Source organism: Eptatretus burgeri, chromosome 5 (genome assembly GCF_056783735.1).
Source record: "Eptatretus burgeri isolate ZD-2024b chromosome 5, Ebu_testis_v1, whole genome shotgun sequence".
In the NCBI taxonomy this organism is placed as follows: domain Eukaryota; kingdom Metazoa; phylum Chordata; class Myxini; order Myxiniformes; family Myxinidae; genus Eptatretus; species Eptatretus burgeri.
The window spans coordinates 38,788,954-38,810,870 of NC_140965.1; the positions used below are offsets into that span (position 1 = coordinate 38,788,954).

The 21,917-nt window shown below is 44.1% G+C and overlaps 1 protein-coding gene across 2 annotated transcripts in view; it reads left to right on the top strand.

The window, feature by feature from the left end:
* LOC147026270 (rho-associated protein kinase 2-like) overlaps window positions 1-21,917 on the top strand; it is a 169,766-nt gene that overhangs the window by 109,706 nt on the left and 38,143 nt on the right. For both annotated transcript variants that reach the window (XM_085881524.1, XM_085881525.1), the window contains 7 exons: window positions 5,175-5,310; window positions 5,500-5,591; window positions 13,291-13,537; window positions 15,798-15,904; window positions 16,153-16,312; window positions 16,424-16,584; window positions 16,907-17,091. In XM_085881524.1, the coding sequence (XP_085737650.1) occupies window positions 5,175-5,310; window positions 5,500-5,591; window positions 13,291-13,537; window positions 15,798-15,904; window positions 16,153-16,312; window positions 16,424-16,584; window positions 16,907-17,091 (1,088 nt within the window). The remainder of the gene's footprint in view (window positions 1-5,174; window positions 5,311-5,499; window positions 5,592-13,290; window positions 13,538-15,797; window positions 15,905-16,152; window positions 16,313-16,423; window positions 16,585-16,906; window positions 17,092-21,917) is intronic.

Genomic DNA, 21,917 nt, shown 5'->3' on the forward strand with positions numbered 1-21,917 from the left:
CCCGTTAATCCACCCCAAACGCACCTCCTTCAAATTCCCTGCTTTCCTTCCTGAAAGTCCCTATAGTGTCCATCTTTTTTCCCCATGTCCCCTGCCCTATCCTGCTCCCTTCCACAGATCTCCTCATGTGTGGATTCCCCACTGTTTTCTGCTTCCGTCTCCCATCCATCTTTTCTCCTGCTCCCCTTGTTATACGTTCTGTGTGTTAGCTCTTATATGAGCCTTGACATTGTATAAAAAAATTTTTTATGTGTTTGTTCCTCTCTTCTCTGACATTGATCTGCTCTCCCACCTCGGTTTTACTTTACTCTGACCTTTTTGATCGAGTCTCTAATTTTACTTACCAACATGAGTCAGTAGGGGCTAGCTCCTATCCAAAACAGTCCGGTCCCTGCGACTCTCCACCAATTTTCGCCTGCGTCTCCTTCCCACCCTCTCATCTTCTGAACCACCAATATCACAGATCTGTCCCTCTAAACAGCTGCAGCTAACTCAGATATTGTATATCTCATAAAAATTTATTTCACATGATCTACTGGGCTCTTCTCCATGTCTCCTCCAAAGCCTGGTGGGATTTCATCAGGTCTGTGTGTCTCGTACACATTCCCCTTCCATTCCCTCCTTCCCAAAGGAAAGAGCCGTACGGGACACTGTTTCAGAAAAAGAAGAGTTTTTTTAAACTGTGTTCTCATTCTCTGTTCTAAAAATGTTCCCCACAGCATCAATAGATGTCTCAAGTGATTCTCGTCCTACTTACAGGGGAATTCGCACATTGCGCTCCTCCAAGCCCGTCCCTCGGTGTACTGCAGTTAGAGCAGAGGGTGGTGGGCTCTTGACAGAGGAGTCTGAAGTGAAGGCCCGCTGGGCCGGTTACTTTGAGTGGTTGTACCAGGCTGATCCATCAACTGTCGAGTTGGATGTCAGGGGTGTTACTATCCCTATTGCTGACCCTCCAATCAACTGTGAGCCACTTTCATTTGTGGAAACACAGGCTGCGGTGAACCGGTTGAAATGGGGTTAAGATCCAGGGATCTGTGACATCCATGGTGAACTTCTCAAGGCTGGTGGAAATGCTGCAATCGGGTCGTTGCATGCAGTTTTGTGCTTTGCCTGGAACACAGGCATCATCCCAACTGACTGGAAGAGGGGCCTTGTTGTTCCTCTCTGGAAAGGGAAGGGTGATCGCCAGAACTGCAACAACTACCGAAGGGTGACGCTGCTCTCAGTGCTGGGTAAGATCTTTGCTCAAATAATTATTGATCGGGTTCGCCACCATCTGCTTGAGCATCACCATCCAGAGCAGTCAGGCTTTACACCAAAGTGGTCAACGATTGACCGTATGCTTGCTCTTTGGATCCTCACCGAATGTAGATGAGAGTGTCGGTGTGTTCTGGCCCCCACACTTATCAGCGCTTATATGGACTTGATTTTGGGGGAGGATGTTGGAGAGATCAAGCTGCGGTGCATCATTTGGGTATGTCAAGATCTCGGACCTTGATTTCACAGATGATGCAGGCATCTTTGCGGAGACTTTAGATATACTTTTGGGGGCCCTCGAGGTGCTGAATGAGGAGTTGGAACCGCTGGGATTACGGGTTTCCTGGGTCAAAACTAAGATCCAGGCTTTCAATAGTATCTTGGATGCTGCTATCTTGCCTGTATCAGTTGTGGCGAAGATGTTGAGGTCACAAGGAGATTCACTTACCTTGGCAGTGATATTCATGTCTCTGCTGGCTGTGAGCCAGAGGTCAGTGGAAGTCTGGGTCGGGCCTGGGGAGTCATGGATTCACTGAATTATGGGGTGTGGCGCTGCTGGTACCTGTGAGGAGGACAAAAGTCTGAGTCTTCAGGTCCTTGGTGTTTCCAGTCTTGCTCTACAAATGGAGACTTGGTTCCTTTGGTACCAGGTCTCTTCAGAGCATCCTTGGCTATCGCTGGTTGGACTTTGTGTGCAACAAGCATTTGCTGAAACAAACTCAAATGACATTTGTTACCTGCTTAATCCGTGGGCGTCAGCTGCGGCTGTATGGACATGTGGATCGTTTTCCTGACGCTGATCCTGCTCACCAGATTCTCTCAGTGAGGGAGCCTCGTGAGTGGAGGAGGCCAATGTACCGACCACGTGCGTCATGGTTGCAGCAGGTTGATCGGCATCCCAAGGAGATGGGGATGGGCCAAGCATCTGCCTTGGCGATGCCCAGACGGAGGCCCCGTCGAGTACCAGCAACACTCTGCTCCGGCACATGCTCCCAGACCTGGCATGACCTATTCTCATTCTAAAAATCAAGCTCCCAAATCTATCCCTTCCTGTACCCACCCTTTCTCCCATTACAAAAGGTTCCCAACAGCATACTGACCTTCACCTCTGCCAGAAGGAAGAAGTTTCTCACCCAGCTCGACACGTCTTCCGCAACTGGTCCTGATGCCATAAGTGGTCTCATCCTCAGGAACTGTGCTTCAGTCTTCCCTCTTTTTTTTCACATGTCCTTCTTGGATAGGTAACTTCATTTATCTTGGAAAGTTCCAAACATCGTTCTTATCCAAAATAAAAGTTCCATAACTGACAACCTTAACTATAGACCTATCAACCTTTTCCCCATCATAAGCAAAGTAATATCATCCACCATTGCAGTGACCTCAGGCACTATCTCTTCTATATTTGGCTAATCACTAACAACCAGTTTGACTTCTGACATGACCATTCCACCTCTTGTGTGTTACTCCCGACATAGTGGTGGACGAATGGTATGAAACGTGAGCAAGAGCTTCGGTACATCTCTCTGGCTATCTCGAGAGCCTTTGTCACTGTCTGGCATCTGGCGTTGATTCATAAGTTGTCTTTCTTTGGCATTCAGAGTCCCTGCTCAAGTGGTCTGATTTTTATTTATTTATTTTTGTTGCTGTTGTGAGTGGAAACAGTGGGTGGTCCTTGACGGTGTCCTTGCCCATGGTCTTTCCTTTCAGTTCAGGGTTCCACAAGGCAGTGTCTTCGGATCAATGTTATTTTTGATTTATATTGATGACATATCTGGTTCTGTTAAAAACCAACTTTACCACTTGCCGATCACTCAACTTTGTGTGGAATGATGCATTATTCTTGTGAAAGGCCAGTCACCACTGAAACCCTTTCATCAGAACTGGACAAGATATGCTGCTGGTCAGCTACTTGGAACATGATGTTCAACACCAGAAAATCAGATGTCCTCACAGCCTCTCCACAAGTATTGACAAACAAAATATCCAATCCACCTCTCTGGACAGCCACTGGAAGAGGTGGAGTTACAAGAACTTCCAGACCTCACTATCTGCATGCCATAACATTTTTATGTGAGCATATCACAAAACTCCAGACACTCCTTCCACAGATCTCCAAATGTCTCTGTTCCCCATTGTTTTGTCCTTCCCTCTCCCGCCCCTCTTGTCTTCTGCCCCCCTTGCTGTGCGTTGTGTGGTAGCTCTCATACGAGCCTCGACAATGTATACCAAAAAAAAAAACCCGCATCAAAGTCTCGTCATGTCATGTCTGGGTATTTTGTGTAGAGCTAAGGCATTTATGAGCCACACCGAGCTCTTCATTGTATACCCGGCTTTCATACGGAGCTCCATGGAGCATGGCTCTCAACTTTGGGCTGATGCTCCTACTTCTCACCTTGCTTCACATGAGGTGGTTGAAAACTAAGCCTTGTGGATCATTGTAATCTCAAGATGGGATGCTGGTTCCCAAGGACTATTCCTCTGTTACTGGCAGCATGTTGGTTGGTTCTATTTTATACAAGTTCACATTTGGCTTTGTTCAAACTTCCTTTTCCTACTTATGTCCTACCCAAGCTACACGTGTTCCTCCAGAAACTCGCCTGGCTTCCCCTGTGCATTCATCCATCCCCTTATTCTCCTGATTGTGGAATTGTCTCCGTGTCCATGGTCTCATCCTCCTTACTTCACTCTTTCAAATGTGCTGCCCATCACCATCTGATGTGCTCACCCTTGCACATCCATGATCTCTTCTACACGTGCGGATTCTTCCCATTCTGTTCCACTCTGGACCATTCATTGGGTGCTTGTTTTGTGTTATTCTTCATTTCCTCATTCTGGATGTCTGTACACCCCCACCCCCTCATTTCCATCTGTGGTTTGTAAACCTGCTTCCATGAGCCGAGACCCTTGTATTAATGGCAAAAAGGCAATTGTCACAAACAAACATGACTCAAATAGTGAGGCCCGAACAGAATCTGAATAAATGAATGTAGAAGGCACTTTCCGCTTCATATACACAGTGAAAACTAGAACTACGTTGTCGATGGCACGCCATCGCATATTCCCGCGCGCACTGCTTTGTCCCATTAACGCTAGTTTTTTTTTTTTTTTAATCAGCCCCCATGACCCTACCCCCTCTGGCCCAGCCCCTAGGGGTCATATCAAAAATCCGACAGTGTTGTGCACTTCCCCATACATATATCTACTATGTCCCAAAGTTTCAAGTTCCTATCTCAAATGATGAAGGAGGAGCTATTTTGACCCCCTATCCACTAAGCACCCCCTACCCCCCAAGCACCCTCTGATCATCATGGGTTTAAAAAAATATGTTGTTAAATGTGTAACTCATGAATATGTTTGATTTAAAAAGCTACAAGACAATTTTTTTTTAATCGACCCCCATGACCCCCAATCCCTCTGGCCCGGCCCCTAGGGGTCATATCAAAAATCCAAAAGTGTTGTGCACTTCCCCATACATATATCTACTATGTCCCAAAGTTTCAAGTTCCTATTTCAAACGGTGTAGGAGGCGTTACAGGGTAAGACAGACAGACGGATGGACGGACGGCGGAGAAAATCACAATATTCCCGCTTTTCTTCGAAAGCGCGGGAATAATAACATGCAAAAGTAGGATGAGCAGTAGAAGATTCATGGGTATATCAAGACCCAGGTGGAAGTAAACAATGGAAAAGGATCTCATGGAAGCAGCTGTAATTTATATCGGGGAGAAGCACAACATCAAGCCAAAGATAGGAAGTATGGGCTCGCTGTGGTCCGGGCCTTCTGCTGTGTAGCAACATTTTTATTGATGGTAAGCAAGTGGTTCATGAGGTAGAACTTTTAATGGAATGAAAGTGGCTGTTTTGGTGCTTTAGCCAGAGTTTCTACCTGATTGCAGGTCCTTGTTTTACATTCGCAGGCAGAGGCTCGCAAAGGGCTTGAAGACTCGCTGCGACAAGCAGAGGGGGACAAGGTTCTTTTGCAACATCGCTTGTCTGAAAGCCAGCGCAAGAATGAAGCAAAGGCAGGATGCAACCGGGCCTACGAAAATGAAAGTGAGAAACCTGGGGCGTTGGGGTGAAGAAAATACCATTACGGGAGACTTGGAATTAATGTTAAGGAAGAGAAGTAATAGATTAATTTGTGACTGAGGCTTGAATTAAGAATTGACTTGTTACTTGCAATGATATGATTGTTGTGCTAATGGCCATATTAATGCTTATTCCACTTTTTATCGTCGGCAGTTTTTGCCCTCAAGGAGCAGTTGGAGGATATGCGGAAGAAAAATCAAAATTCACAGATTTCGAATGAGAAGATTGCACAACTGGAAAAGAAGGTTCGTTTGTTTTGTTCAACCTTGATCACCTTGCTAAATACTATAAGTTGACCAAAAACCAAAACATAAAGTTGGGACTACCATTGTATAAGGAAACGAAACATTTGGATCCATTATAATACAAGTGTGCGCGCTTGCGCGTGCGCATCCATGCTTCCCACCTGTGTATCACAAAACAGTCGGAAAGAATTCCGTCAATGAAAATGCAACTACAAACTTTATGTTTGGGTTTTTTGGCCAATTAATCGTTCTTTTTGTTTAATTATTTCTTTGATTATTTAAATGGACTGGCCTATAAAATTGATAACTAATTTCACTTCCTGCTATTGCCTGCAGTACAATCCTACAGTGATGTAGGGGGCTGTAGCTCTGCTAAGCTCATCTCTAATACGCAGAGGTCATGCAACCGTTTACCCAGAAGAGCCTTTTTAAAATTTAAATTGTCCCTGGTTACCCCCAGAACTGTTTTGTGCCCATTAACAATGGGAAGGTATTTCCTGTTGCTCAGGATGCATGCAGCAATAGCTGGTGTGGCACTTGCTTCCTGGTACCTACTATGGAAATGGGGTCTGATCTCGACTTGATGTCTTGTAGGGTTTCACCAGTTCACTCTGGGGAGGAGCTTCTGCCCCTCGCTCATGGAGACCTACTCCTATTGAGGAGTGGTCTAATTGTATGACCATGCATTCTGACCCTTCGGGGTTTGTATGCATGTGTTTGGTGACTCATTTACGTCAGCCTTCATGCTGAGGTGCATGTATATGCTCATGGGACAGTCTTGTTGAACTGCATACCTTGGCCATGAGGTCAAGGTGCCTGTCCCAAACTACTTAAATGTTTTACCTTTTTTGTCTTAAAAAAAAAAAGGCACAGCCATAAGGCAAGAGCCAACAACCCTGAAACGTGTCCGTGGATGTTCCATCTTCGGGGTGCCCTTGTCCATAAAATTGATAATTAAATCATCTTCTCGGTATTGGCTGCAGTACAATCCTATTGAGAAGTAGGGGGGCTGTATCTCTGCTAAGCTCATGCCTTATAGGCTGAGCCGATGCAACTGTTTAGCCAGAAGAGCCTTTTAAAATTTAAAATTGTTCTTCATTACCCCCAGAACTGTTTGATGCATGCGAGCAACTCATTGGGTGCAGATCTCCTACGTGCAGACATAATAAATATATGCTTTATATATTTGATGAAATTATTTGTGAAAGAGCTTTATATTCAAGAGCACTAGGTTATAATGATATGCAAGCCAAAAGACAAACTAAAAATGTTGAATATGTAAATTAACTTAAACAATGACCAGAAAAAGGGCGCATCATGTGACCCAAAATGCAATGTAAGTAAACATGCAATATTTAAAGTGTGCTATGATTACTTAGTAATGAACAAATTGATAAAGTACTAAAAATTTTACAAGCAATATTTTAAATACATATATCAACGCTTAAGTGCATCATAGGTCAGAGACAGACAGAGAGGGATCACATGTAATTACTTCCTTTCTAATGTATAAAATCCGCTCACCTTCGACTGTTTTTAAAGCCCATTGTGGTTGCATTCTGCAAACAGCTAAACAACTCGAGTAAATCACCAACCAGTGGTTAAAATGAGCTCTTTACTGGGATATTGGCTTCAAATTGCATCAGCATGCAAAATTTCAGCTTTCTACCCCACCTTAGAGGAACGAAACATTTATATCGGTGGTGAAAAATATTTACGTGTGTGTGTGTGTGTGTGTGTGTGTGTGTGTGTGTGTGTGTGTGTGTGTGTGTGTGTGTGTGTGTGTGTGTGTGTGTGTGTGTGTGTGTGTGTGTGTGTGTGTGTGTGTGTGTGTGTACTGTATATGTATATATATATATATATATATATATATATATATATATATATATATATATATATACATATTTTCTAGTGGGGTATGCTTACACATTGTTCGCAATAACGAACTAGGCTTCAGCATTTTCTTGGGTCGCTCACCCGCATTTGTTGTTTCATTTATTTATTTTCATTTTTTTTTCAGCTGTTCATATTTTCACAAACAAATACAACCCATTGCTTCACTGACAGTGATATTAAAGGGGGGGGGGTGTGAGGGAAAGAGAGAGGAAATATGGAGAGGGAGAGAGGAGAACTGGCGGTCAGTGAATTTCTCCAATGGTTGATCCAAGAGGAACAGTTCCGTGCTTTTCCGTGTTGAACGCGCTATACTCACTCACTCTGGGAATCAAAAAGAAGAAGAAAAAAATTAGAGATAAAAAAAAGAAAAATAAAAGTGTACTTTTAACACCAACCGACAGCGAACCGAAAGCTCAACTGACATCTCCCTCTCTCCCACTGACGTCTTCTTCTCTCCCACCGGATGTAGCAACCCCCACCGGATGTAACAACTTCCTTCCTCTTGATGGACCCCTAAATATTTTTGGAACTGTGGCAAATTTGGCCAGGAGTATTTTCTAGTCAGGTAGAACAAAATAATCAACATGCCCCAAGAATATTCAAATTTTGAATTTTTCCCTTATGATTTTGGACCACCCTAATATATATATATATATATATATATATATATATATATATATATATATATATATATATATATATATATATATATATATATATATATATATATATATATATATATACATACAGATAAATATTGTTGCGGATCCGGGGTGGTGGGATTCGGACCCGGTCCCTGGCGCCACCCCCGCCACCACTGTCTCTGGGGATCTATAATGTCGGCCGGCTCGGCACAGGCCTTGGGTCACGCGTCTTCAATCGCAATACCAACGTAATCCTGAACCTTACCAGTTGGGGAGATGGAACCCCTGGTTACAGCCCGGTTTTGTCAGAGACTGAGTGGAGTCTACCAGTCTGTAACCATTTTGGTCTTGTATGCAAATCGATCGGATCGTTCCTCGACGCGACAGGAATTAATCCATAACGGCAACTTCATATGAATTAACCAGATTTATTGGGGACATCAGGGATCACAATACAAGCAATAAACACGACAATGGTTTTATTAACAAACCTCAACCCGTTCTTAACTCGGGAACCACAGCTACAGGTTTCGAGGGGACCACTACTGAACTATGCCTTATACAACACGTGCAGACAAAACAGACAGACAGCATGCATGCAGACAGAGTACTTGGTGATGGCTCATGGGCCAGAGGAAAGCGTCCAAAAAGCACGAATGTCGCTCGTAACAAACAAGCGGGTGTCCACAGGTTCGAACTCCCGCTTGAACGCACCACGCGGCAAGAAATGGCGGCGCAGCACTCCCGCTCCCTCAAGGCACCGCGTGCGCGGTCTCTGCGTGCTCCGACCTCGCGCAGGGTCGAAGATGGGCCTCAGCTGATCTCTCTCACTGTCCAGCACACAAATCCCGGCCCGGCCTGTTCTCCAGACAAGGCCCAAATCGAGGGACAAGTACGGAGGCTCCGCGGTGTGTGAACAAGTACGGAGGCTCCGCGGCCAGACGCATGCCGAATCGGTCGATCACCTCCCCGCATGAGTCGATTGTCGACTCCATGTCCAGGCTGCCTCTCAAAGCCGACTGCAGTTTCCCAAGCTCAGAAATGAGCCTCAACCTGAGGCCTCGTTGTTTCTCTCCTTTTTAAAACACGTCGCGCCTTGAGAGCGACTGTTTCCACACACCGATCTTTTGTTCCTTCTCTCGGCGACTGCCGTTCTCCAAACTCAGAGCTCACTTGTTGCCCTCGTTTCTTCAACCCCCTCTCCAGGTGACTGCCGACAAAAAGCCCCGCCCCTTCGCGTCACTGCCTCTCCAGGCCACACCTCTCTCTCAAGGCCACACCCCCTCAGCCGACTGGGAGGGGCCTATTGTCGGTAGGGGGGAGGAAGAAGATCGAGCCCCTATTTCACCACCGTAGGAACATAAAAACAGTCTTTTATACCTCCCAACACACTTATTGTTCACTTTACCAAACAACCTATCGAAACAGGCATTTGATGGGGGATCTGAGCTAATCCTATACTTAGTATTCCCATCAAGGGCCATTTCCATAACAATATATACACTGATGAGCCAAAACATAATGACTACCTGCCTAATATGCTGTTGGTCCTCCGTGTGCCACCAAAACAGCACCGACCCGCCGAGGCATGGAATGTACAAGACCCCTGAAGGTGTCCTGTGATATCTGGCACCAAAACATGAACAACAGACCCTTCAAGTCCTGTAAGTTGTGAGGTGGAGCCGCTATGGATCGGACTTGTCGGTCAAGCACATCCCACAGATGCTCAATTGAATTGAGATCTGGAGAATTTGGAGGCCAGATCAACACCGTGAACACTTCATCATGTTCCTCAAACCATTCCCGAGCAATGTGTGCAGTGTGACAGGGCACATTATCCTGCTGAAAGAGGCCATTGCCATCAGGGTATACCATTGCCATGAAGGGGTGTACCTGGTCTGCAACGATGTTTAGGTAGGTGACACGTGTCAAATTGACGTCCACATGAATGGCCGGACTCAGGGTTTCCCAGCATTACATTGCCCAGAGCATCACACTCCCTCTACCGGCTTGTTGTCTTCCCACAGTGCATCCTGGTGCCATCACTTCCCCAGGTAAACAGCACCCACATACATGGCCAGCCACGTGATCTAAAAGAAAATGGGACTCATCGGACCAGGCGACCTTCTTCCACTGCTCCAAGATCCAATTCCGACACTTGCGTGCCCATTGTAGGCGCTTTCGATGGTGGACGGGGGTCATCCTGGGCACTCTGACCGGTCTGTGGATACGCAGCCCCAAACGCAGCAGGGTTGGATGCACTGTGGATTGTGACACATTCCTCCCGTGACCACCATTAAAGTTTTCTGTGGCTTGTGCCACAGTCGACCTATCTGTTTGGACCAGACGGGATGGCCTTCATTGCCCTCGCGCATCAATGAGTCTTGGGCGCCCAACACCCTGTCGCCGGTTTGTGGTTTCTCCCTCCTCGGACCACTGTCGGTAGGTACTCACCACTGCTGACCGGGAGCACCCCACAAGCCTTGCCATTTCAGAGATGCTCTGACCCAGTCATCTGGCCATAATTCGGCCCTTGTCAAAGACGCTCAGGTCTTAACTCCTGCCCATTTCTCCTGCATCGAACACATCAACTTCAAGAACTGACTGTTCACTTGCTGCCTAATACATCCCACCCCTTGACAGGTGCCATTGTAACAAGATAATCAATGTTATTCACTTCACCTGTTCGTGGTTATAATGTTTTGTCTCTTCAGTGTGTGTGTGTGTGTGTGTGTGTGTGTGTGTGTGTGTGTGTGTGTGTGTGTGTGTGTGTGTGTGTGTGTGTGTGTGTGTGTGTGTGTGTGTGTGTGTGTGTGTGTGTATGTGTATATATATATATATATATATATATATATATATATATATATACATACACACATACATACTACATACATATTGTGACGTCCACGGGACTTGAACAGTCCTGCCAACGTAGAATGAGCCGAAATGATGGAGGCGGTTTATTTTTTATAACCCAAAGATGGCGGTTTTAATCGCTCCACAGCAAACGGGACGAGGAAGGTGGCACGAGTCACTTTTCACTGAGTTAATAATGTTTATTTCTCTAACCAGAAATAATAATAAGACTCGGCAAGAGGAGGGATCCAGGGCGATTCGATGGGATGGTGGTGTGGGTTCGGGCGTGGGGAAAACACAAACAATTCCAATGGATATACAAATCTCAAACCCTCTCAGGCGCCAGGTACACACACACACACACACACACACACACACACACACACACACACACACACACACACACACACACACACACACACACACACACACACACACACACAACGTAGCTGGTGGTCAGGCTTGCCCGTGGTGTCGACGCAACAGTCACTGGATTGGCGCCGGATGAGCTGGCGTTGCGCTCGTCAGGGGCAGGAGACACCGTGGTGCTGTTCCTGGTGGTGTCGACCTCCTGGTGTAGGCCCAAGAACGCTCACAGCCGCCAGGGAGCCAGTTCTGGCGCCAAGATGCGAGCAGGAGAGGGAGGCAGGTCCGCCCGCCGTTCGGTCCCGTACTCCGAGCCAGCAGAACTCCAGAGCCAACCGAGGTGAGGCACGAGGCACAGCAAGGCCACGAGACACGACAAATCGAGGAACGAACCAACGCAAGAGAGAGCGTGCTCCGAGACCAACAGCCTCTACCAGACGCTTTCTTTTTATCCCTCTTCCTCCTCTTCTTTTCCCAAACAGAACCTTTTTATACTCGAGTCCTCGTCACTTCCAATCGAGCCCTTTTATTGGCCCTCCGCCGTCGCCTTCCGCCAATCGTGATCACGGGACGGAGCCATCCGCAGCACTGTCCTGTTACGTTACGGCAAGCCTAAAGGGAATACTAAAAGGGTTTACGCATACACACTTACCCTAACCCGTCTCCCTATCTAATTACGTGACAATTATCATTTACCCCTTAAAGAAATGGACATTTACTAGACAACTTATCACCACTGAATTGCAACTTATTACATCAAGATCCTGGTAAACTCGAGCAGCATGGCATACCTAATTAAACATCCTAATTACCCTTTGAATGCATACCCCCCCCCCCCCTCAGACGTAACAATATACACACTAGACGGCCCATGAACCAGATGGGTTCCTGTTGTGACAGCGGTTGATTAAAAAAAAAATTCAATAAAAACATGAAGATAGCTCCAGCTAACTTTTCCGCTGAGTTTGTTTGCATTGAACAAATACTCCGGAAGAGTACTTCACTGAATCGGGATTTGATTTTTTAATAATTTTTTCCGTTGCCCGATTTGAACAAAACTTGATACTGCACACTGAAGGAGAATGGTGAGTAAGGTGGCCCTAAAATGTTTGCGATATCATGTACCGTTTTGGCTGTATTTCGGGAACATGCATACATACATACATACATACATACATACATAGATACAAGATGAGAGTTTTAGTAATATACTAGCAAAGTATCCGCCCATGGGCGGGTACAGTTATCTGTTGAATGGCATTGGTCCCGTCTCGATCGGATGAAATTGCGAAATTGACGTTATCCGGTGACCTTGACCCCGTGACCTTTGACCTTGACCTTGATCCCCTTATGTCCCTTCCCAAGGATCACATATGCCAAGTTTCATCTCATTCTATCCAACGGTTTGGCCGTCTATAAAGGACAAACAAACATGAAAAATTGACGTTTTAGTCAATTTATGACGTCATAACTCGAAAACCGGAAGTCGGAAGTGAATGTCGTCAATGAACTGTCATTTAATTTTGATTATCTGTCGAATGGCGTTGGTCCCATCTCGATCGGATGAAATTGAGAAATTGAAGTTACCAGGTGACCTTGACCCCTTGACCCCATGACCTTTGACCTTGAACTTGACCCCCCCCCCCCCTCCCATGTCCGTTCTCATCTCCCAAGGATCACTCATGCCAAGTTTCATCTCATTCCATCCAACGGTTCGGCCGCCTATAAAGGACGAACAAACAAACACACACACATACAAACATATTCTATTTTTTTAGTATAGTAGATAGAAAACAGACATATATGTATGTATATGTATATATATAAATATATATATATATATATATATATATATATATGTATATATATTTTTTTGTTTGTTTGCTTCAACCACATGCTTACCTTTCCCTCCTCCTCATACTACCAAACTTCCCCAGCTTGAAGAAACAGATGATCTTCTTCGCGCAGAAGCTGAAGTTTCAGCACGCTTGAAAAAGGGCCAGGCAGAATCGGCCAAGAGCCTGGCCCAGATTGAGGCTGTGAATCGTGAAATGCAGGAGAAATCCCGAGGTTTGGAAGCGGCTCGCCTGTCAACTAACAAGGAGTTGATTGCTCTCCAGTCTGCTCTCGAGAGCGAGCGGAGGGACCGGACTCAGAGCTCGGAAGCAATTGCTGAAATGCGAGGTTAGTAACCATTGTGAAGGCCGTTTTTAATTTATTTTACAAAATCTGATCTTTTCTGCAAGTAACTTGCTTGTCTACAACAAGCAGATTTTAAACCTTGTATCCTAAATATTATGCTCATCATGTTATCACATGTATGTGCAAAGTATAACGTGTTCCAATTGCATTTGGACTGGCTTTAGTTACTTGTCTTTCCATTCTTTAAACTTTTTTTTATACGCCCGATATATATCGGGGCGTATTATGTGATACCGGTCGTCCGTCCGTCTGTCTCTGTCCGTCCGTCCGTCCGTCCGTCCGTTCCTGTCCGCACTCTAACTCCCAAAGTTTTCAACTTTCACGTTTCATATTTGGTACATAGGTCCAGACTGTGGAGACGGTGTATCCCGACATATGTTCGTCATCTCAAGTGGTTGCCATGGCAACCAGGATGCTGTTTTCCATGTCGTAGCACAATTCTGTATATACCTTCTTGTTCTTCATAAATTGATGTGTTTGAATATATAATTGTGTGTGTGCGTGTGCGTGTGTGTGTGTGTGTGTCACAGAGACTTTTTCAGGCGTATATTGTGCTCGCTTGCACTCTTGTTGAACTTGTTTTAAGATTAAGGTTTAAAAAAAAATATATTTTGTTTTATTACAGCTAATAGAAAGTCCCGTCAAAATGATGGGCGATCCTTTTGTATTTTCACACTATCCAGCCTTGAAAACTCAGTCTAAAACCAAAATTATACACAGCAACCTTCATTTACTACACAAATTGCTCATCACTTTCTTTGAGTAGTGCAGAGACGATAGGCCGCTGCAACCCGGATTACATGTACATAAAGCAAAAACATGCCTAATGCTTATGATTGGTGACCCTTCTGTATTTTCACACGAATCAGCCTAGAAACATCAAGCCAAAAGCAAAATTACCTCCAAAAACCTTCATTTATTATCCAAATTGCTTCATCCCTTTATTTGAGTGGTGTATAGGCCACAGATTGCTGCTGTGATCACTCCTGAAAATAATGTATATAACCTGGATTACATACATGAAGCGCAAACATGCTTACTGCTCATGTCCATATGTCGTATATCGTTTTTATATAGCTTGGATAATTCCAATTGCACTCGGCCATGGGTTGATACCAGAGGCCTGAGGCCTATACACCTTCACAAAACGGCAGTCATTCTTTTTCAGGTTACAATTGTGGGTGGAGTCGGCCCATCTGTCCAACGAATGGGTACAGACCAGACATGCATACCTACATATGCTGTAGGTTCATTGTAGGAAGATGGCCCAGATTATTCTCTAATGAAGGATTAAAGTAAATTGAGACGAGAACCTTCAGAATTGATTTTACAAAAAGTAGTATTACCAAATCACGTCTGCATTATCTGTAATTATTTTGTATGCTTGTGTTACATCTTGTTGGAAATGTTGAACTGTACTGATTACCATCACTGTAGCTGGCAGGATATGTTAGACGTATGCACACTCGCTTACGAGTTCTTTAACCTGTGGTTGAATCTCGATACAGCTATATACTGTGGTCGTCGTGTTTTTCATGCGGAGCATGGCATCAATACATGCATCCTCCATTGGAATAATGTTCAGCTGCTTGCCAGCACTTGTCGTTGGTGCATGTTAAAGATCCCTCAGTCTCTTTCGTGAAGAGTGGGTGAGTTATCACCAGCACCCTGACTAATTCTAAATTACATCCACCCATCCATTGGGACCATACTCTTTGCAAAGCATCGGTGCTGCCTCAGCAGTCTCCTTGGCCAGTGGGCACAATCCTGGACAGGTCGTCTCTCCGACGCAGGATACCAGCATGCTGGTACTCATTTTGCCGACCACGGAAGGATGACGGGCAGAGTCAACCCCACCTGGTATTAATTCAACAGTTGAGGGGGATTTGAACTCGGGATCCCAGGATTCCAAGCCCACCACCCAAACCATTAAGCCAACACCAGGCATATTCTAAATTCCTGTGGTCAAATATGAGGCCGAGTCAGCCGGTTCTAGAAACACTTGGGCCAGAACCGTATTCTCCAGTCAACTCCACAGGAAGGTGAGAATAGCTCAAGCCATTAAAGAATAAGAACAATGCCTACCCTCAGTACCGACAGTAATGCATTGTACCGTTTAGGAAGTTTCATGCATAATATGTGAATGAATTTTGCTTTTTTAATCTGCCGATAGACGAAACTGACTCAACACTTAAATTTAAACTATACTTTGACTCTTGTTTTAAGGGTACTGTCTCTGCAGGACGTGTGGCCTCGTTGCAAGAGGAGGTTCGGAACCTCAAGGAGAGTTTGGCCAGAACTGAGGCAGAAAAGCAGCAGCTGCAAGATAAACTGACAACTGCAGAAAAGGTGTGTGGATACGTTTGATTATTGCCATTTCCTCTGCAAGAATGAAATTGCGGCTTTTGTTTCAGTGTGACTGATCTCAGTACAGTTTGGTTCTCTCTCTTATTCAAAGAAGTTTTGGCAAAAACAAAATATTGTCCATCAGTGAGATGTCTTGCCTCTGTTCTGTTACAATCTTCCAAAATTTCCATGAGTCTGTCACTTATTGGGTTGGAGGAAAATCGTTTATCAACATTGTGCTTTCCCCAAAGGAGAGAAACAGCATTGAGGTTGAACTGAGCTTCAAGTTGAGGGCACTGCAGCAGTCGTTTGAGCAGGAAGCTAAGGAACACCGCGCAACACGTGCCCGTCTTGCCGATAAGGATCGCAAGTACGAGAGCATTGAAGGAGCCAAGTCTGAAGCCGTCAAAGGTAAGTCATTGATAGAGTGATTACATGAGTTCCCGGTCATGAGGAACTTTGGCAATTGCAAACTGGGAGGTCCATTCCTCTTCAACTTGACCTATACTCTTGACCTGACAGCTATGGAAGCATTACTGGCTGAAGAGAGGGGCAGTCGGCAGCAAGCCGAGATGCGCTGCACTGAATTGGAAAAGTCTCTGCACATGCTTGAATTTGACCTGCATCAGTCTGAGCAGAAGCTAAGCCAACTGGCCCAGCACAAGGAGCATCTCGAGGACGAGGTATATTATACCATGTTGCTAAAAGACATTTGCGTCGGCACCAGATATTATCATGACTTTGCAAATGACCTTTAAAAATAAATACATTTGAACAGCTTAAATTATGTATCGCTTTGTCTTGCTTCATACTGATTTTTTTTATATTATATACATCCAAAGGATCCTCTTATCAATCTTGCTTAGAGGGTGTTCCTGTAATCCACGTATCAGGGCAATCCCACTGTGAATAGCTTGTCATGCGTTTCACAAGGTTGTGTGAATTTTGCACTTCCTTTTTCCTGGTTCTTTTAAAATATCGGAAACATTTTGTTTTGTGTCTCAGCTGAAGTCTCAGAGCCTGAAGTTGGAACAAGAGGCACAGCGAAGGGAGCTTACTCAAGGTGATGCAAAAACACAGGCCCAACTTGTGGCCCAGCTTCGTACTGCAGAAAAACAGCTACAGCAAGAACTGATGGACTTGCACGAGGCGAAGAAGATGACAGAAAGGCAACTGATGCAGCTTCGAAAGTTAGTAGTTGCTGTTGTCTGTCACCTATATTTCCTTGTGTCTGTGTCAATCTATCTGTCATTGGTTGTTATCTCCATTTGCGGGCTTAAGGAGATGGAACGAAGTCCAGTCAGGAATTAAAGTATCTACCTTCGCTTTGGTAAGAGATCACAATTCATGGACCAAGCTGTTCCACTTTGTTGTTCTGACATTTGTTCCGAGGGTTCTTATAAGGATCGGCACTGAACCCCAGACTGCCTCCAGTTGTCGTTCGTTTGTGATAATATTCCTGGGGATGTTTTTTTTATAAATCTCAGTGAGGTTCTTTATTATTCCTGTTGCCTCAGTCATCACTGATGTGAAATTTTTGATACTGTTCAGCTTCCAAGATCCCTTGATCTCATTTTTGAGTTCCTGTTAATTGGTCATTTTCTTGATTTCTTCATTATTTAAGCCAAAATCGCTGGGTACTGATATCTCAATCAGCAATGCTGTCTTTTCCTTTTTGTTCCTGAGTAAGATGTCCGGTCGTAAGGCTTTGTCTTCTGTGTTCACACTCGATGGGATCATCAGGTCGTACGTGAACATGACATCCTTATTTTCAATGAGTGCCCTTGGTTCGTGTTTCCATGAGTTTTCTGGAACTGTGATGTTGAAATTTTTGCAGATATTCCAATGAATCACTTTGCATACTTTGTTGTGCCGTTGTGTGTAAAGTTGTTCTGATAATAGTTTTTTGCATCCCGAAAGCAGGTGACTAGTACTTTCTCTTTCTATCTTGGAGAACCTACACTTGTCCATCTGGTTCAGTTCCGCCATCTTTTTAAATCCATTGGTGTAGTGACCTTGATCTTGGGCATTTATTGTTATTCGTTCTCCCAGTTGACCTGACCCCTCTTCTTTGTCGATCCCAACTCAGTCGAATTCTTTTTTTGTGTGTGTTTCCCTGCTCTTTTGTCATTCTCCCAGTTGTTGGTGTATATTTTTTGATATTTCTTTTGATATATTTATTTTCTTTTTGAAATTGTTGGGGCTGTATTTGTTGCCGTTTCATTTTCCTGCACGGTATCTTCTATTTGCACCTGTTTTTGGAAATTCCTTGCCAGGTGAGTTTGGGATACATTTTCAGGTTCGATGTGTTCATGATTGTTTACAAATTGAATTTGATGGTTTGTTGAGTATTTCACATACTCAGCTCATCCTACACTCATCGCTCTGTGCACCTGGTTTAGTTCCATGAGGCCGCTCTCTCCCTCTCGTCTCAGCAGATACATTCTCAGGATTCACCTGGTTTTGTAAAACATTTTGTGGATGGTATGGAGTTTTCTTGTTTTCATATCTAATTTATTGATTTCTTATTGGGACCGGTTTACTAATCCACAGCCACATTGGAACACTGGTACTGCAAGTTGGTTTTTGGCTTTGATTTTGTTTCTTGGGGAGAGGTACATTTTCAGGATCAGCTTCGTTCTACGTAGGTATTCTTTGGCGATTGTTTTGCGCATTTGTTTGTGACATATTTGGTCGCCCTCTTCTACCCCGAGGTATTTGTATTATGCTTCATTTTCTGACTGCTGCGTTGTTGTTTCAAGGTAAATTTTTATGTTCTGTGTTTTTGTTGGTTTACCTTGTACAAATGTGCACTTGCCATGCTTAGCTAATCCAAATTCCATTTGAATGTCTTCAGAGAGACGTTTTACTAGTTCGAGGTGTTCTATAAATTTTTTGTCATTCGGGGGTGAGAAGAGCTTTAAATCGTCCATGTATAACAGGGGTGTCACGTTTCCTTTTCTTCAATGTTCTTCTATTGGTTGTTCGAGTGTATCTGTGTCCTTGTTTGTTGATGAGGTTACTCAGTGGGTCCAGAGCCAGAAAAAGCAAGAGGGGGGAAAGACTGTCTCGCAGGAAGGTCCCACACCATAACTTCACATGTGGTATGTCAATATTTCCTAATGAGTGCTGTTATATAAATGTCGTATTCCAGAGCTCCATTGCTTTTTCAATTAGTTTAATTATTTGGGGATTAATTTTGTATATTTGCATGCATTTAATCATCCACGAATGAGGGACACCGTCGAAAGCTTTCTTATAATCTATCCAGTCGGTGGACAATTTGGTACTTCCCGTTTTGCAATTTTCAAGTCCAGCCTTGTTCAGTAGTAGGTGGTCTATTGTTCAATAACTACCTCTTACACCTCTTTTGTTCTGCCTCTAAACCTCCTTGATGTGTTTGGTGATGGTGCATCATTTCTGTAAGTATTCCTGTTAGAAGTTTGTATGTTGTTGGTGGGCATGTTATTGAACGGTATTTGTGAGGAAGTTTGGTTTCTTCAGATTTGGGGATGAGAAATGTGTTTCCTTCTCCGAGCCACTCATCCACTGCCTTTTCCTCTTGGATCAAGTCATTGGATGTCCTGGTGTAGTGATTGTGGAGAGCACCAAGTTGTTTTAGCCAGACGTTCGGAAGTCCATCTGGGCCTGGACTTTTAAAGTTTGGCATTTTTGAAGTTGTTTTCTCATTTTTTCTTCCTCATTAATCACTGGGAGCATTTCCTCTCGATATTACTTCATCTTTTCCAAGTCTGTGATCCATTCTGCTTCCTTGTTATGTTCCTTTTGATCTTCAAAAATTCCTTTCCAGAATGTTTCTAGCTTTTCTTTTTCAGGGGAGAGTTGACGCATTCTGCTTTTGTTTCCCTAATCCATGGTAGAATATTTTCAGGTTACTCTCAAATATGTGGTTTTGTTTTCTCCTGTTGTTTGCTTCCTCATAGTTTTTTTTTTTAATACTCCTTGCTATCGTTTCTATTTTGAGGTTGTTTTCAGCACCCAAGCACTTGAGGTCTTTGTTTTTGATTTTGTATTTGATTTTCATTCTTTGGATTCTTTTTTATATTTTGGCCTTCTGTTTCCTTTCCTGAACTGTTGTATCTGACCTACTTCCTTCTTCAGTTGCTCTCTTTGTGTCTCTATTCTCTGTTTCCATGGTGCGATTTGGCTTCTATTTGTTCGGCCTGGTTTTATTTTTAGCAGCGTCTCGCATAGCTAACGCTGCTCTAAGGGCGCCGGCGTTGTTGTTGTTGTTCTTCTTCTTCTTCTTGTTGTGAAGACAAAACCTTTAGGACTCGGCTCTTTTATATAAAGGATCCGGATCTCCTTACATACTAAACACCTGTACACATCCTCGCATTGAGGGTTCCTTTTGAGAGCGTCTATCATGAACTTTTAAATATATTCAGACATTTGTTTTTAAGTTTCGAAAAGTTCACGTTAATATTTAAAGATTATTCCATTTAATGTGTTGTAATTTCGTAAATACACTATTTTCTCATCATGAACGAAGATCGTCCATGACGGATGTGATGTGATGGCACGTGACGAAATATCGGAAGTTGTTGTTGTTTATTATTATTATTATTTTTTTAAATTCTTCTTCCTCTTCTTGTTCTTCTTCTTCTTCTGGTGAAGACAAAACCTTGAGGACACTGCTCTTGGACACATTTGTCCTTGTTCCTCTTCTGGTGTTGCTTGCCCGTTTCTCTTTCTTGAATGAATAGTGTTGCTGGGAAACGCACGATATTGATTTATTTCAAGGTGGATGATGTTGAAATCTCTTTTCTAATTGAATGGTTGTCCGCCTCACTAAGATTTTTGTCCGTTTGTTGTTGTTTCTTCGTTTTATCAGTTTTATCTCTTCCATTTTGTTGGCCAACTCTTTTTCAAACTTACAATGCTCTTCATCATCTTCACCCTCCTCCTTCCCCTCATTCTGCTGCATCTCCCTTGTTTTTCTGCCCATCATCATCTGCCTTTTCCCCTTTGTTTGTGCCTGAGTCACCTGGTCCTTGTCTCTGAATCGATCTTCCCTCTCTTTCTTGGGGACACCCTTGTTCTCTCCTTTTTCCACACTTTTTCTCTGCCACCTTTGGACTGGCTCTTTTTGGGGTTTGGGTCCCAATCTTGTTGCACAGCCAAAATGTCCTCTCGTGCCATCTCGGCCAAATCCCTGCCAACCCTTTCTTCACCTTCAAGCGAGCACTTCGCACTCCTAGCTTTAATCTCCATTGCCACTTGTTGCCTTGCCCTCGATGTAATTTCTTCTGTTCTATCTTTATTTAGACATCTTTTAATTGTTGGAAGAAAAAAAAAAACCTCAAATTTATCAAGGGGGACTGTCTCCACTGTCGTGGCCAATTTTGTGTTTGTTTTTTTCAGCTGGTTCCTGAACCGCTCACCCTTACCTTTCCTCCCCTTGCCTCATGTATGGAATACATTCTGCATTGGAGGTTATCTCCTTCTCCTCAACACTCCAGGTTTCTGTTTGTAGTTTTCATCTCTGCAGTGTTGTCTTTGATGGTGGAGAGACAGTCAACACCCTTACAGATTCTAGCTTTGGTGCATAATCATGTCTCTTTTCAAGGTGATGTTTTTCTTCGCTTGAGAAGGTGCAGTCTTTATTTTTTTTACAGTGCATTTTCCTGCTGCTCGGAGTGGCCGCCCAGACGTAGGGTTTCTCCGATAGGAGGCCTGTGACCCTTTACTCGAGATATATTTCTCCTCATCAACACAAGATGTTCCGTCATTTTGCCGTGCCCCATCTTCATTACCTCCTCCTGTTCTACTCAAGGCCCCTCTGCCCCAGGAATCGCCGTGCAGCTCGCCCAAGACGCTGGATCATGCAGAAGTCACACAGAATTGCGCTCTGCTCACTTTTCTTCCACCTTCATTGCCAGGGCTGGAATCTACCATCTAGATTCTAGCATCAGGGTCAATACCCCGGAATGTCCTGGTGCCACGACTGACACATCACCATGGTCTGCCTCACAGCAGAGACATGCAGACACAC